Below are 17,151 nucleotides of genomic sequence, written 5' to 3' on the forward strand. Positions count from 1 at the left end.
CAAAGTAACATCCAGAATGCACATAAGCTATGGAAAGGGCTCTTCTAAATTCTAAACAAAAGACTAACTTGAAATATCTAGTACAAGATACTAGCGGGAGGAATCTTGTTACAGTCTTCCTAAATTTGAATTTGTTCTTTGTTCTCAGAATTAGCACCCACACCTTTAATCAGTTCTCATTATTGCTGTAATTACTAATGTCATTAATCAAGTTACAGAAAACAGTCTAGCCTATTTAACTCTACAGACTATGTCCTTACATAATACTCAAATGAAAATAAAGCAAAAAATGGTTCTGGAGCAGACTCAGGGGCAGGGCTCTGGCCTGCAGGGGGATGTGCGCGGGTGTGTGGGGAGGTAAAAGGAGGAAGGCAATGAAGAGGGTCTGCAGTTCCACAGGGACAACCATATTTACTTACGGCTGAGTTCCTAAGCACTTGCTGCAGGAACAGGAGCAGCATGAATTCACTTTCTTCACTCCTATCCTTTAGGAAGGAGTAAGGCTCAACAAGATAAGTAAGCTTGTCAACAAGCCCTTCAAGTTCTTTCATCTTCAGTTCCACTTGGGAGGAAGTGTTGTCTGGTGGAATTTTTTTTGTTTTTGAAAATATGCATTAGCTACAAGATACACATTACATATATGATGTGCCTATCTATATCATTACATTCATAAGCATGTGGGTGTATGCATATATATATATTCTAATAATTTATTTAAAAAAAATACTTGGAGAGTATTAGAAGTTAAACCAACTAACCATCCAAAAAGAATATTACTTTTCACATCCCCCAGAAAGTTCAAAAGAATATCACTTAAAACATAAATGCTCCTTGGTAGAGGGGACAAAGAAACATGCTTCATCTGAAATCTGACCGCACTAAGGTTTAAGAATGATTTGAATATACTGCTCTGGCTAATTAGCAAAATACCCCAATAAAACAGTAACAACAAAAAAAACCCAAATTGCAAATTCTGAACTGAATGTAATTAATTTCAAGCTATATCCTCAGGTATATGTTCTTTGGTTTGCTTGGCTACAGTTGGACCTTACTTTTTCCAGTCAGGATGAATTTGAGATCGACAACACATTTCACTGTATTTTTCCATAAAAAAACTCTGATATTGCAGGTTTCAGACTAAATGGGTTTTGATACACAGTTGGCCCATCCCTGGGCCTCAAATGAGGACTAGCAGAACTGCACGTATCTCCCCAGTGTCTGAGCCTGCCAAGTCACAGAACAGCTCCTAAAGTCAATGAATGGTGCTGCTTCTGGTCACTTAATTACTCCATTTGCCTCAAAGTAACAGACCAACTAATGTAACCCAATGATTGAACTAAATTCATAGTATTACATATTACCAAGGAGACCTGCCTTTAATTGGGAGATATTTCAAAGCTGCTATGACAGTTATTTATTTATTTTTAATCAGTGGAGGAAGTATGGCTCCACTAGATAAACACATTTAAATATGAAGTAATGCAAAAGCTTTTGAAGATGATGGAAAGATTAGTGAAATACATTCCTATGTATACTAGAACATTAGAAAAAATGCTAAACAACGTAGCAGAAAAAATAATTTTTCCACAATTCAAAAAATTTAGTTTGAAAAGCTAAATTTCATCTATTTTTTCATAATTCATTATCTATATTTTCAAGAAATACCAGCATAGGTGCTAGAACAATGCTTTTGGAACTGAATAAGAATTTATCTATATGCATGAACACACTAATAAAGCTTGTAATTATAGTATAGATACAGTATATCTGTAGAAAACGTAGTGTTGCATTAAGAATACCAATCTGAATATTAAAAGGAACAGCAGACGTTTAAATAGACTATTGCACCTTATGTATTACAAGACAATTTCCAGTAATATGATTGCATTGCCTTTATAATTATTAATACTGGTTAGTTGCTAATGAGCACTTTTTTTTTTTTTTCAAATTTTTGGTAGACTTCCCATTGCTCAGTGAGGCTGACACACAGAAAGTCACTGGAATTTATGTTGGTTTACAGGTATTATAGTTTCTGTCAAATTTAAACTTATCCACAGGGAGTCTGTAACCCAGTGCGAGGAAAAAGTTGGCAGCGTGAAGAATAGCAGAAACAGAAGAACTTCATGTATCCACGAAGAGATTTATTAGTCCTGTCTCCGTAACACGTCCATAGTCTGTACCATGTGTGTACACACACCAACCGCGTCTTTGCACAGTCATAACGACAGGCAAGGAATACGGAAACAGTTACCATCTTTTATCGGAGGATGGTTGAGTAAGCCCATTTTAGCTATGAAGCTGTAATAGAGAGAATGTGGGTATCCTTCATGGGACATGGTAGGGTCTAGTGTGTGTTAAAAAAGTAGAAGTCAAGCAGAAGTTTATGAACCTCAGTGGCAATTTTTTTTTTTTCCCCCCCACTGTGATGACACTTGTTTAGGATAAAGGTTAATATTTGGGTCAGCTGAATCAGGAACCCAATTTTGGACAGATCAAGCTTATGAGAATAAAATAATTTCAGAGGTTGAAATTTGTGGTTGTTTATTAATACTGACGTATTAGCAGGAAGGATGGAAGTGAGCATCATTAGCAAACAGATGACAAACAAAAGGTTGATATGAGATTTCTTCCATATGAAATGCAAAAATTGTAGAGGACACCTTTTCCCATCAGTGCAAAAACTGCTTTTCCCTCCTCCCCACCACACCAAAAAGAAAACAAAGGAAATCCTATTAATGTAATGTGGAAGGGGGAAAAAACGAGAGGAAGATTAGAAGAAGTTTTGTGTCTTTTCTTAGTTTGAGAAGACACTAAAAGAAAAGGATGATTGACAGAACAGTTCTGACTTATGACTGCCAAGTTAGTGGTAACCTCAGTATCAGTAGCTAAAATGTAAGCACCAAACTGGAGATGATTTCCCCCTTCCTCGAGTTTACCTCTGGTGTTTTAGAGGAAAGGGATGCAAGACAAAACAACAGCCAGAAAAAAGAACATATAAAGGTGGCTGCACAAAATATAGTTCTGATAATAGCGTACAGGAACGTATTCTAGATAGTCTAGATATTCTATTCTATTCTAGATATTCTAGAGGAGAATTACCAGAAAGAACTGAGTAAGCTCTCTGTATTTATAATTGATGTTTATCAAGAAGAAAAAACAACTAAAGAAGAAGAAACAACAACTAAACAAAGTCAGCTTGCACTTCTCTTCTACAGTTTGGAGACTCACTGAGAAACAAAAAACCAATTTTTTATTCCAGCTGTGCAGAACATGGGAGGTGTAAGAGTTTTTAAGAAGTGTTCTGTTTTAGAGCAAAGGAGATTATTTTCAGAAATTTCAGTCTAAAGGAACAACTAAAACAGTTTATTTTCCTAAAGAATAATTCGTGAATTATGTGAAAATCCTCCCCAGAAAACTTTTTCTTGCTCAGGAAGTGGATGGTAAATACCAATTTCACGTACTGACCAGACTTTTTTTTACCTAACCAGACGTTTTTAGCCTAATCCTGGAAATTCTCCTTAAGATATGTGACTTACGAAACATAACAAAACTCTAAACTAACTGATTTCTGTCAAGATCAAAGTAAATTCAAAAAACAACCCACGGGAAATTTAGTACTAACCACTTTTTCACAGACTTATGAGGAAGTGGCAATGCAGAACAGGCTTTTAGTAGGAAATATTTCAGGTCACCCAGAAATGTTTCTGGATGAACAAAAGTAGAGAGACAAATTGAAATCAAGGTTGCTAAAAAGAGGGAGGAGAACGACTTCTCACAAGGTGGGTAGGGGATGTTGCCTCTAGAACTGAAGACTAGGGAAGCAGAGACAGCAGGAGAGTGTGAAGTCATGTGTGATGGAGAAATACTGAAGCCTAGAAGTTTACTACTGTGAAGTTAGCATATTCAGACCCATGATTTCAATATGTAATTAGGCTGCAAGCTCATCTGAACACAGAATAACTCACATGCAAATCATTTCATGTCCAACTGCACAAAGTACTCCAGTTTTGATTGACTTACCTCCCATAATTTTAGATTGGCAGTTGATAAATTCTGGCTTCTTGTCTGTAAGGTATCGCTGACAAGTGTGATGTAGAACCTGAAAGAATGTGCATTTTTCTGAAGCTGTGCTTGCTACCCATTGGTCAAAAGCATTTTCAAATAGTAAATCAAATTCTGGGGAATCCTAGAAGAAAAAAAACACACTACTATTATACCAGTTTTATAAATGATTTGGAGAAAGATATAGAGATACTATTTTTTAAAAGGTACTATGTTAGGAAAAGCAGAAAGGTCATGCAACTCAAGACCATCCTGGGATTATTTTTCCTTTGTATATTTTTGGATTAAAAAAAAAAAACAACAGCAGGCAGGAAGTTTTTTTTCTTGCAGGTATTTTTAGTGAGGAATATTCAGCTATGACAAAAATACCTGAAAACAAAAATACTTTAGACCAAAAAATTAAAAAGTTGGAATCTCGTAAGAAAGCCTTTTTATCTACAGATATATAGTTACTTGTGTCTTCTATATTATGCAAGGATTTGTGCCTCTCAGCACAAAATCTACTTTCACACTACATTACAGAAGAAGTGCTTCTGCTCTTCATGCTCAAAGAAGGAAAACAAATAGCAAGTCCTAGTTATTGTATCCAATGTATTATCATGAAGCATAGGTCTCAGGATAACATGAACAAGAGCACTCCCCAAACAAATCAAAGCCCAAGCTCAAACCAAAGCTCTATACCATGCATCAACTGCCAAAATAAATGGATTTTATGCAAGAAGTATTGCTATATATTTAGCAATATTTGCTAAATATCGTTTTGTAATCTAATCTAGTAAATGTTTTTGAACTGATGACACTAGGAACCACAGGAAGACAAGGAACATGTCTAAGCTTAAGAACTTGATAGGACTTTCAATCTGAGAATATCCCAAGTATCTTTTAATAACGTAACTGCATAGCAGATGCTGGAAAAGGGCCTAAAACTTGTATCCCTTATCTATTTGTCATTGCTCTCGTTTTCATTGTCCCTTTACCCAGAGGAAATATAATTCTACCCCCTGCATTTCATAAGGCCGAGGCCAAAGGGCTTCTTTTTTGTACAAAAGATTGTACTGGGTAGTAACAGAATTTGATGCACCATTGTTAAGATGCTTAGGTGGCCGATGGGAGCATAGCTTTCATTAGACCAAGGGGGTTAGTCACAAACATATTTTGCATATTTGTACAATGAACACAGTAAGTGACTTCGTGATCACATAGTATGAGCCATGTTCCTAACTTCTAATTCTGCTGTTTTACTGCTGAAGAGTTGTATTCATAAGCTTATTACATATTAGTACGACTTTGTCTTGAGACAGCTGTATATTCCACATTAAAGGAATAATTCCAAAACTATTTAGTGGGGGGGTTTGTTTGTTTAATTTTTTTTTTTGTTGTTGTTTAAATCAGTATTCACATGCCATTGGCAACTAAACCACACCACGGCCCTTTGTAGAAAAAGGTAAGAAATGCAAAAGGATTTGAGGAGAGGACTGTCCTAGAAAAAACACAAGGTTTACAATATTTCACAAACTTGAACCTCAGTAACTTTTCCTGTCCTTGCTTCTACTTACTGCTCTATCTTACAACGCAGCTGCATGCCAAAATGGACCCCACGAGGCTTATAGCTGAAGACAAGGCAAACACGACTCTTATTTTTCTCTTTACAAAGAAGAGAGAGAGTAGGAAGAAAAGTAGTGAAAGACAGGAAGAAAAAAAGACTATGAGCTTTGGCCTCCTCACATCTTTCCCATTAAAATCTATTTCACATATTCCATTGAGTTCTTTCTTTTTTGAGAATTTGCACTTAAACCTGTGTCTTATCTTTCCAGATGCCTTTTGAATAGTGAAAGAATGCCTGATTCACAAATCAGCTATGAAGGAGCTCAATTTCAAACTTACCCGATTAGGGTCTATACCATTGACCTGGCGAAGCTGCTCAAGCATCCACTGCGTTCTCCTGACAAAAGATGTAGAGCCTTCAAATTGCTTCACCTTCGTAATAGACGCTTGAGCTGGTTTCTTGTTCGTCACTGAACACATAAAAGAAAAAACACGGAACTGAAATGGGCTTAATTTTTCAGTAACATGCCGTTTAGTTCACTGTATCAGTAGCTGGTTTGCTAGTGTATTTTCTACAGTGTCCCACAAAACAAATACGTCACTGATTCTGACAGTAGAACGCATTCCCTTTCCTGGATAACGTACTGAAAAGCACACTCCTTATTGTCAGAGTAATGGTACGATGCCAAACAAGCATTATACTACTCAAAATCGGATATATTTTAGCCATTATCAGCTTAAGTTGCCAACACCCTGTAAAAAACAGAACTAAACCGAAGGTCTTTTCATCTGCGTTCTTACTATCTTACTGTTCTCTTTTCCCCACACTAATTAGCAGAGGTTTCTCATACCCAGCCTCTTTCTCATTTCTTTCTCTTCTTGTCACTTTAGACAAGGGAACACAAAAAAAAAAGAAAATAAAAAAAGACATCTCCATGTAAGTATAAGTCCATTTATGTACTTTTTTAAAAAACCTGTTACTTTAGACTGACTTCCATGTTGGTGATTGATTGAAAAAAACCATAGGTTCCTCCAGGCTTTTCACAACATGTTACATGTAGGTCACGCTTGTATAACACCACCAACATCTGTGACACCCAATTCCCAATTTCCAGTCAACAGACGTAAGTATATGCACTTACTGCATCGAGAAAGTAAACCCACCCAATCAGACAACGGTCTGTGAAAAATATAGTTATAAGAATTAAAGAACTAAACATTGCTTGACCTCCCTAAAAATATTAGGTACCACAAACAAAGACCATAAATAAGAACGATGTTACTTGTTATAAAGAAAATGTATGTTAAAAACCACAAAGTCATGCAAGACAGCTCTGCTTTTGGAAAAAAAAAAAAGGCAATATAAACCACTCCAATTAGTGTATCCTTAACGCAGCATCAGCTTTTTAAAGAGTACTTAAACATTAAAGTTAACTTTTCAACAGCAGGAAAATTGGCTTCCTGTATTAGACTTTTTCTCTAAACAAACAAATTTTCTTTTCATCAGTATAACTTTAAATCTCCATGAAAGTTTTATAAGCAGTTTTAGGCATTTTCTATAGTCATACCCTGTATTTTATTTACATGTCACTTATCTGTTGCTGTGTGTTAAGTCACTTCCAAACACATTTCCACTTTCTGTTACGAATTAATTTGTAGAATCATTGTACTGCATAATCTACTAAAGCTGGTGTGTCATTTCTTTTTCTCCTTAAACTCTTTATTTCCAAAAATTCTTCTATCTATATGGTTCTCCAAAAAGAGTATTATTGGAAAAGTCACTCTTCTCTGCTTTAGGTGATGGCAGTTAAAGAAGGCTTTTAAAATAATCAAGACTTCAATAGTAAGATTGCTTATTTTTGTGCACTCTCTTTACCCAAATAATCAGGAAAACTAACAGGGGTCCCACTCTGAAGATGCATGCTGCATGCACTTCTGCACTCAGGGGCACAGTGATACAGTAAGTAAAATTGATGTAATGCCTTATCATTCTGTAAATTTAAAAAGTTAATACTGTTTCTTAGGATGAAAATTTACCAATGCACAGATCACTGTCGTGATGGTAAATGTACCTTGGAATAGATTAGCAAATTCAGATTGATATGAAAAGTTCTTTTCAATGTCTAAGATTTACACATTTTCAGTTCAGTGTATGTCTGTGCATGTGGAAGTCCAAGCACCCTTGTGAACACTTGATTTGATAAACAGAAAATTAACTTCCAAGGAAATTTTAGTAGGTAAAAATAATTAAAAAATCAGATACTAACATTCCACGTGGCAGATAACTGTTTTTAAGAAGTTACTTTGGAATAGAAAGCATAGTTGGGCTCAATATATTGACCAGACTATTGATAAGAATGTAATAAACAGATTGTCAAAAGTCTCTTAATCAGCAGTTGAAGCACTGAGAACCAAATTGGTGCAGTATGCAATTCAGAATAGCATGTCAAATGGTACAGAACAGTGAAAAATCAATGTAGTATCAGATCAATGTAGTATCAGAAAGGTAGCAGCAAAATTAGATCACAACAATTACTGAAATGCAATGACTAGATATTACTGAGAAGAGAGATTAGTATTAAAGTTTCATTGATTGCTCAATGGCCTGTGCACCCAAGCCTAACAATATCAGTAAAGTAGAGGTGACAGGCATCCTATCTATACTTATATAGTATACACAGGTTCTGTTTTTATTGCAAGATTACACACCACTGAGTGGGAAACAAATTCAAAAGTTACATGAGCAGACCACAAACTCACATCCCTACCTTCCCTGAATTCACTCTAATATTTACTCACGTCTTTTTTGCCAACCCCAGTGATCACTTTGGCAGACTCTATAGCACTCCACCAGACCGAGTTTCACATATTTTCTACAAAGCAGTACTAACAGAAGGCTATCTACAGTGGCTCAAGTTTTACTGTCTGTGGATTATTCCCTTTCCATACAAAACAGACAACAATCTACTGCTGAACGAGCCATGTGTTACAAAGAAAAAATGTGTATACTATATATCAGCCACGTATAGAATTAACACTAGTAGCATTGCAAAACAAAGCATTCAAAACCAGGAATCACTAGACAGTACAATTATGTGATCAAATGCCATTTCCCCCCACCTCAGAATCTCATGGGTAACCAATTACGAGATGTATAGCCTTAAACTTTAATACAGTAAACTTCTCACTGCTTTGAAGGTGCTTCTACATGGCACACATTCTAGTGCTCTTAAAAATAGGGGTCATTTCAAGATGAAAATATCGAATTTTACAGATACGATAGTTAAACACTAAATGTCTAATCTCAACAGCTCCATAAATTGTTTGGCTGATTTGACATATCCAAAATCTCATTCTCCAAACTTCTCTGTAAAGCACTTTTCATAAGCAATGAACAGCAGCTTTGTCTTCAGCTGGAACCATCAGTACTCTGTACTTTGGCAAAAGAAGATCACATTAAGCGCCTAAATTTCATAAACTCTTGAAAATGCCTGTTAGCGATCAACTACAAAAACATCTTGACTAGGTGACTGTTTCTGTATCATCCACCACACAGTAAGTCTGGGAGAGGCTGAGGGGGCTGCTCTTCTACAGAAGAGCTTAGAAGGGTCTTGGGTATCTCAGTCGTCTGGGGCAGAAATTCAGTCTCAAGTGAGCTGATGTGATCCTCTTGGAAAAACGGCAGTTCTCCCTTTAGGTCTCACACTGTAATTATTGCACACAGCCAAACAGATCTAGCTCAGTTTCACCTTTTGCATCTCGGTATTTTAGGAAAAAGCTAGTGTTTCTAGAACATTCAAAAAAATAGCTACCCACAAACCCATGAAACATGCTTTAAAACCTTCATTTAGTCCATGACACCTTGACAGTAGCATGGCAATCCTTACAACTCTGCGAACCCCCTTGGTAGCTGTGAAAACCATCCTCACTAGCTGCTCATTATGTTGCTTTGCAAACTAAAGTACTTCCACACAAGCCACTGAGTGGGTGTTACTTTGCAAACATGTAAAAAGTCTTTTCTTAAACCTGAAAAAAATTGGAAGCAATTACATGCTCCTAGCTACATTCCCTCTCTGACAAGTCATTCAGATGTGTTCGCTAAAATCTTCCACAATCATTATCTACCTTAATAAAATAAAAGAAATATTGTAAGTCATGCTTCAATTTTAGGTGGGGTTTTTTGTTTGCTTTGCCTTTTTTTTTTTTTTTTTTTAAACAGAACTTAACGTTATGCCTTCAAAATATGAAGCTGTAGTAGTGTGGACAAAGCACATTTATTTGGAACCCATCAATAGATGGTAGATCCATATCGTATTTCTGTGTGTAATCAGATGCAAATAAGCTTTTTTAATTTTTAATTTTTTTTTTTTTAAAGGAACATGCAGTTATTGGTAAAGTAAGAAAGAATGTGTGAGAAGTCAGCTGCAACAATTTATGATGGAAGACATTGTGAGGTTGGTTTTTTTTTTTTTTTTAAAAACACTGGATTAATATACAACCAAAAGTTGCCAAGACAGAAACAGCACTATTTTGTCTGGGATTGAAGACATTATTAACCATTTTGCATTGTAAATACAAATAAGTTACAGTATTAAGTTTCAAAGAGATTGTTAAAGTTTGAGAGGCATGCATTTAAGTGAAATACTCTGTTTCAAAAGCAGATCAGAGAATATGAGGCAGAAATAGTCAGATCAGAATTAGCTTTAGAGAATGCTGTGACAGAGTCAGGAAGGTCACTGTTCTCATCATTTGGAACACATGGAAACAAACATATTTGAATTCCAGACCTCAGCTACAATCCAGTACTATGTGCATGTCATCTTAAGCAGCAAATCAATACAGCTCTTCACACAGAAAGCTAAGGGAGACTAAAGTCACAGTCCAACTTCATCTCATCTGCAGTCCAGAATACATTTTCTTTATTTTTTCAGTCTTCTAAAATATCCTTACTTGAATGGAAAAAATAAAATAATGACAAATGGTTAATTCCTTAAATACCTACCCCAAAATACCTGGCCTTGAGAAACAGTCTGAAAGCTCTAAACCACCGCACTATGTTCTTTTATTTATTTTATCAGATTTGAAATGCATATTTAAAAAGCAATGTCTGTCCTTGAAGTCTTGACTCTGAATATCGGTGTTTGTTTTGGATGTTCTTTAAATTTGGATCTGTGTATTTAATAATTCAAACTCTAGGTAGTTAGGAATCTTATGACAAATGGCTTGTTTGCCTCACAAAATTTCTAGTCATATTGCAGAGTATTTCTAAAGTGTCAAATGACTGAAATAACTACTGAAGGGAGAAATTAAAAACTACAAAGTCTTGAAGCAGGCAGTGACTGCTGCAACTGTTCACATTATAACAAGATTTTTTTTTTTAATCTGGGCACGACACAGATTAATAAATTAACCAGCCTTAACTTTTATTGCTGTTTTGTCACTAGCTCTTGAGGAGAGAAAAAAAAACCCACACAAAGAAAACAGTGCAAATGAAGTAAGATCACTTTCATCTATGAAATTATTTCACACGTGAAAGCGACAGGCAGACAATCCTGAGCAGGCCTGCAGAAGTCTACTGAAGGCACTGGCTATCTGTGTAGTTCAATCCAAAACTATCCGTCAATTTAATGTTAGATCAGCATAATCTATCCGTATGTCAAATCCTGTACAGTGGATACTCATCCCAGAACTCACAAATAACCAATGATGCAACGTTCATCCAACCACCTGTTAATAATTAATGATGGAAAAAATCTTTAGAATGCATTCAAGACAGTCTAAAGACCTCTTTGATGAAGAAAAAGTTGAACTCAATACCATAGCAGTGTGATGTGATTTCATGGTCACTGTACCTAGAATTTAATCATTCCTACCTTCTTGTAGAAACGTTGCCCTAAAGCAAAACTCTCCTTTTCACAGTGAGACTAAGTCTAAAACAGCCAGGAGTTTCCTAAACAGCTTTTGATTCAGTCAGAATAAAAAGAGCAAATTTAAAAGCAGCAGCACATTTTAATTAAATATATTATTTAATATCCAATACAAATTTTATTAGGAAATAGATAAAATTATGCATTAGTATTTGTGGTAGAAATGCTTTTTTTCCCCAAGCCAGTTCTTAAGGAAAAAAAGTAGGTTAAGAGATAATTACTCTTCTATACCTTCCAGTTCTCCAGAGTTACATATGGAAAAGCTGTCGTCCCCCTCCAGACTTCCGTTTGTGCAATAACATCTAATTCTCATTCTGCAAGTCCCTTCACTCCCAGCCACCAAGGAAACAACTATTTCATAAACTTGCAAAAACCTCATTGACTAAAATTCTGACAGTCACGTACACAATTCTAGTAAGCTATGGCTACCAGTTATGCTGATGATCTGCTGTTTCTGACCATGAAGAAATAGTGACTTTTTTGTATCTTTGTCCAATTGCTACTCAATTCTGCAACACGTTTGAGTTTTTGTATTCAGAGGACAAAGCACAAGTAACTTGTGGAAATGCCTCAGAAGTTTGAGGAAACCCAAGACAGATTTCTTTCTTGCAAAAGTCGTAAAGTACAAATGCTCAAGGAAAAGACAACATCAACAAGACATCTACAAGGACTGACCCTCATTTGCTATTCTCACCTACATTATTCCAAAGAAAAAGTCAAGAAAAGAAGATTTATCTCTGTTCCTTTAACATGAGGAGCTCTTCCTTCCGTCACAAGAACAACCTTACAATTGCTTTCCCCAATATTTCAAAATCTTACTCTCCCTGTTTTCTTCCCAGAGTGAGGAAATGGGGACTAGGTAAGGGAAAGGACACTAAATAACACATCCCTCAACCCTTATGATAGTAAAAGTTTGTATTATTGCTGTTCTGCAATGCTCCAAGGTAGTTCAAACTGCTACTGTTCAGGTCACATCATCCTATAAGCAAAGTATGGTCCTGGCAAGCAACTTCCAGAATTTCCCAAAGCAACTTTCCAACAATCAGACAAATGACGCTGAGGATTAAGTAAGACGGAGCAAATGGGTACATTCTGACCTATTTAGGTATTAAAGAATACAGACCAGATACATGAAACTGTCTTAGTATACCATCTGGATTTCAGAAAAACTATTTCCACTCTGCATCACATGATGGCTGTGAACTTTGCTGTCTATCAACTCCAGCTTTGAGTTTGAACACCAAAACTTGCAGTATTTCATGTTTTCTCAGAGCAGTTTCAACTAAACATTGATTTAATGTGGAGTCTAAATTAATTCTAGAACTTTGAGCCTTCCCACTGTGGTTGTCCAACTGCTGCCTCCTGCAAACTTCATACCTGCCACGGTTCTTAGATCTCAGTTATCTATAACACAAAGAGATGCTCTGAGAACACAGTGCTAATAAGAACTCAGACGTACGTTGCCACCTCCAGGATTAATTTCAGGTACAAAAAAAAAAAAAGGACGTTTGCTGTAGAAGACAGCTAGCCTCACTGAAAATAAACAAAAGCAGCTAAAACTAGGGCAAGTTTAAATTCCCACTTGCTGGCCAAGGCTTGCCAGGTGTCAAAATGGCTGATAGGTTGAGGCTTGACTTCTCAGAATTGCTTTTCCTACTTTTGCCCATATTTCCTCTTTCCTTCCTTTGACAATACTGCTTTCTCACCATCTGGGATCTAAGGAGCTGAAAGCAGGGAGAAGCTGCACAGTTCCCACCTTCTCCACTTGCCAAATAGGACAAGGGGATGTCAGTGACCCTAAATAAACAGCAGTTTAACCAAAAATTAATTCCTTCTGTTTCTTTAGGCACAGTATAATGTTTTGACATCAAATCAGAAAACACGAAGAAAAGAGAAGCTTTCAGATACAACAGAGGCATACTACTCGTAAGTCTAAACACATACTGTTTTTCCCAGAGCCCTTCCCAACATTTCAAATAAAAAACAATTTGCATCATCTGTCTGCTTAAATCAGCATCTACTGCATCACTGTCCGTAACAAGTTGCCAGTCTCACTCTCATTTCTTTCCAGATAAAAATGTATAAAATATGTATCTCTTAATTAAGGTTTATTCATATGTTGTTCAAAATATAGTTTTGTTTGAGTAATATTTTTTCTTTCTTCATACAAGTTATCTCTATCTGCTGAATAGTAAAACGAAAATCAAACTAAAAAAATCTGTTACCCTGGAAATTCAGATTAAGGTAAGTGGTATCTTCCCAAGATGAAAGACTAGACAAAACAGTTTTCTGGTGCCTTCAAATAAAAAAAAAAAAAAAAATTGCTTTGGGTTGCAATGAAAAAACTTTTTTTTTCCATGTGTAAGACATCATAAAGTGCTATAAGCCTGAAGTGAGAGCCTGTATGTTTTCCAAACGTACCACTGAGTGCATTAAAAACAAACTGCTGTTTATAGGCAGAGTGCCCTGCCTTTCAGTTTTGCACCTGGTTTTCCATTATATTTACTTTTCACAGAACCATGTAAATACATGTCCTTAAAAATAGGTTTTATGCCTATTCAAATGCTTTAAGCCCCCATCATACCATATACATTACAATCTTTACAGTTTCTTGACAGACTCGTTTTTCATTCATATCAAATTTTTAAAGCTAGAAAGATAGAAGTATTGCAGTTATAAATTAATAGCTTGCTTAAAGTATTCTTCATATACTACAGCAATATAGTTTAAGGTATTGATACCAAAGTAACTGCTTTTCATATTGGCACAGTTATATAGACAGATGCAGTGGAAAGAATGGCAGACTTGATTTTATAGCGAGAGAGAAAGCTTCTGCTTAACCGCAAATATTTGGAAAGGAATCTTATTAAACACATATTCATTTCCAGAATGATGACTGAACTTCCAGGTTTTGTTGGAATTGCCTTTTACTATTCCATATTGCAAACCAGCCAACTTTCAAACTTTTCCCACCTCCTTTTTCCTTCATATGGATAGTCAGCTGCATTTCAAGACTCTTGATATATTTCTAGTCAAATATAGCAAATTTGAGTTGTGTATATGTTTTTAGTTAAAATCTAGTTTAGAGGACAGGATGGTGCTCTGACAGATCTACCAAGGCACTGTTGCTGCAGAGGAAGATAATAGGTCCCTGAGTTCAGCCAGGTCCCAGGGAAGAGGGATGACTTCCTCACAACCCAGGGACCAAAGTCTTCATCAGGGACCTCTCCACCAGCGCAGAGCTCCTGATGATCCTGGCCTAGAGCATTTCGGATTAGTAGTTCACCTTGTCCTGGGATGGCAGAGCCTCACCTCTTAACTGTAAGGTATTTGGTGACTGAGAATTTAAGCCCACCATAGCATGTGCCCTTTTGTGTTAGTCTGGATCATCTACAGCTTCAGTCTTCTTAGCTCTCTTCCTTAAACAGAAGGCAGCATCCTACACAGACTCTGCTGAACAGGATACTTTAAGTAGCCACGTAAGCATTTATGCACACTTCAGAAAATCCCACCTCAATCTAGTTTAGAAATCAAAGCTCAAGATACAGTGAATATCTGTGTGGGTGGCTTGAGAGAGTCCTTTTATCGCATTCTGGTCACTTCAGCACCTGCAACTATGGAGAACCAGTTAAAGTCAATACCACAAAAGTACTTCTACTCTTAATAAGCGGAATTTGGCATAATTCCTGTACAAGTTAACAGATGTGCATCCGCATGCAGAGAGTACACTAGGAATTACCTCACCGGCCCGAAAACAATGTTTGAACTTCACAGCAAGCGTCCTGAGGGCAGGAAGAGGCTCTGGAAAATTAAAGTTCGAATTCATTACTCAGTAACTCACACAAAAAGTACAGTATTATGAAATAGTTCTCCATGTATAAGTTTGCTCAGATAACTTGACAGGCTTCAGGTTCTGGAACAAATTGGCCAATGACTTAAGATCCTACAGTGTCAGAGGACCCTACTGTAAGAGGGTAGAATGTTTACTGGAGCTTTTAAAGAAGTGACTTATAAAACTGTGCTCTTTTTTTTATTTTGTACTGAATCAATGACCAAAAATATAGCAGATGAGGCTACTACTAAAAAAAATACTTTGCACCCAGCAGATGCAAGAAAGGACTCTATTACATCTGTTCAGTACAAAATCTCTAGCTTTTGCTATACAACGGCCTGAGTCAGAACAGCAGTGGGCAAATTATTCCATATTCTTATGACTCAAACTTTCAGATGGACACAATTCTACAAAAACCTTCACATTCACATGGGGCATAACATCATCCAAGTCTCAATACAAGCAACTAAAAAAGGCTGGTAGACTTTGACCACTTCAGATTATGAGGAAATTAAAACACAAACACACACACAAACCGAACCAAACCAAACCAACAAAAGCCCCAGAAACACACCTGTGGGAAGTGCAGGGGGTGACTATCGGAGAGGCCAAGCAGGAAGAAAAACAAGTAAACGGGACAACGGCTGCAATCCCAAGTTATCATCACACATTATTTTAACTGAAGCCAGTTATTTAAATCCTGTCCATTCAATAACAACAAAACCCAGCATATAACTTTACCCATAGCATATAACCCATAACACATTTACTCAGCAGAAGCCAGATATCCAGCCTTTCTTGCATCTTATTACTGGAAGTGCAATAATTACTGTGAAGGGATGTTTTTACATGCTGACTTTTTTTTGCTGTCTGGATTATTTTCTGCAGACAACTACAACGAAATACAGCAAGCAACATATACGTTTCAGGTAGCGCTTAGCCTGAGATGTGAAAGTAGGAAAAAAAAAAATCTCTAAAGTATGTATATTCTGAATATTTTGAATTTGATTGAAGTTTATAAAAATAAGACTATCAGTACTACTATTATTAGATCTGGCAGAATGATCATGTTATGTACGTCATACACAAATCCAAAGGATATTTTACATATCAGCAGGTCCCATCTCTATCCTATGTATCCAGTAGTAGCCCAGAGAGTAATTTTTTTTATTTCATATATATATGTGTGTGTGTGTGTGTGTGTGAACGAACACGACTTTTGAAATGCAATCTTACCCTTCCTATTTTTTAACTGCTTTAAAAAGTGTGAATGCAACACATTAACTTCAGACACCAAATCTTCACCATCAAGGCAGTTTAGAGGTAAGATCAAAAATCTCCACGGGACAGAATCCTGTGCAGTGCTTTATGGACAGTTCAGCAGACGGCATCCTTGTCACACTTCCAATGCCCATTGTGCTTCTGGAAATCAGTTCTCTGCCCATCTGGAACCAAGGGTTTTCAATGCTTGCTCTTGCCCACTGAGTTCAGTGGTTAAGTCCTCTTTTTCTATGGCATCAACCAACAAGCATTCTTGACAACCCACCAAATAAACAGAGATTTTCTTAAACCTTCACAAATATTCCCTACAGCTTCAATTATCTGAAGAGACAGAGTTTGGTCTCTTGCCAAGATGTTCACTATTATTTCCATGTGCTGTTCAACAACAGCATTTCAGGGTCAGAAGTCACCTCCACTTATTTTTATGTCAACTTGGTTTGCAAAGCACTTTGAGACCATGAGATGGAAGGTCATATGTGAGTAATATTTAAAATTTTGAAATCT

The 17,151-nt window shown here is 36.5% G+C and overlaps 1 protein-coding gene across 1 annotated transcript in view; it reads right to left on the reverse strand.

Moving 5' to 3' along the window:
• Positions 1 to 4,020: 4,020 nt before the first annotated feature.
• STXBP6 (syntaxin binding protein 6 (amisyn)) overlaps positions 4,021 to 17,151 on the reverse strand; it is a gene marked incomplete at its 3' end in the record, with an annotated part of 45,251 nt that continues 32,120 nt past the window's right edge. Inside the window, exons 3-4 of the mRNA XM_009584478.1 lie at positions 5,947 to 6,105; positions 4,021 to 4,186 (exon numbers count right to left, since the gene is read on the reverse strand). Of these exons, the coding sequence (XP_009582773.1) occupies positions 4,021 to 4,186; positions 5,947 to 6,105 (325 nt within the window). The remainder of the gene's footprint in view (positions 4,187 to 5,946; positions 6,106 to 17,151) is intronic.

This window comes from Fulmarus glacialis, unplaced genomic scaffold (genome assembly GCF_000690835.1).
Source record: "Fulmarus glacialis isolate BGI_N327 unplaced genomic scaffold, ASM69083v1 scaffold4169, whole genome shotgun sequence".
NCBI classification, from domain to species: Eukaryota; Metazoa; Chordata; class Aves; order Procellariiformes; family Procellariidae; genus Fulmarus; species Fulmarus glacialis.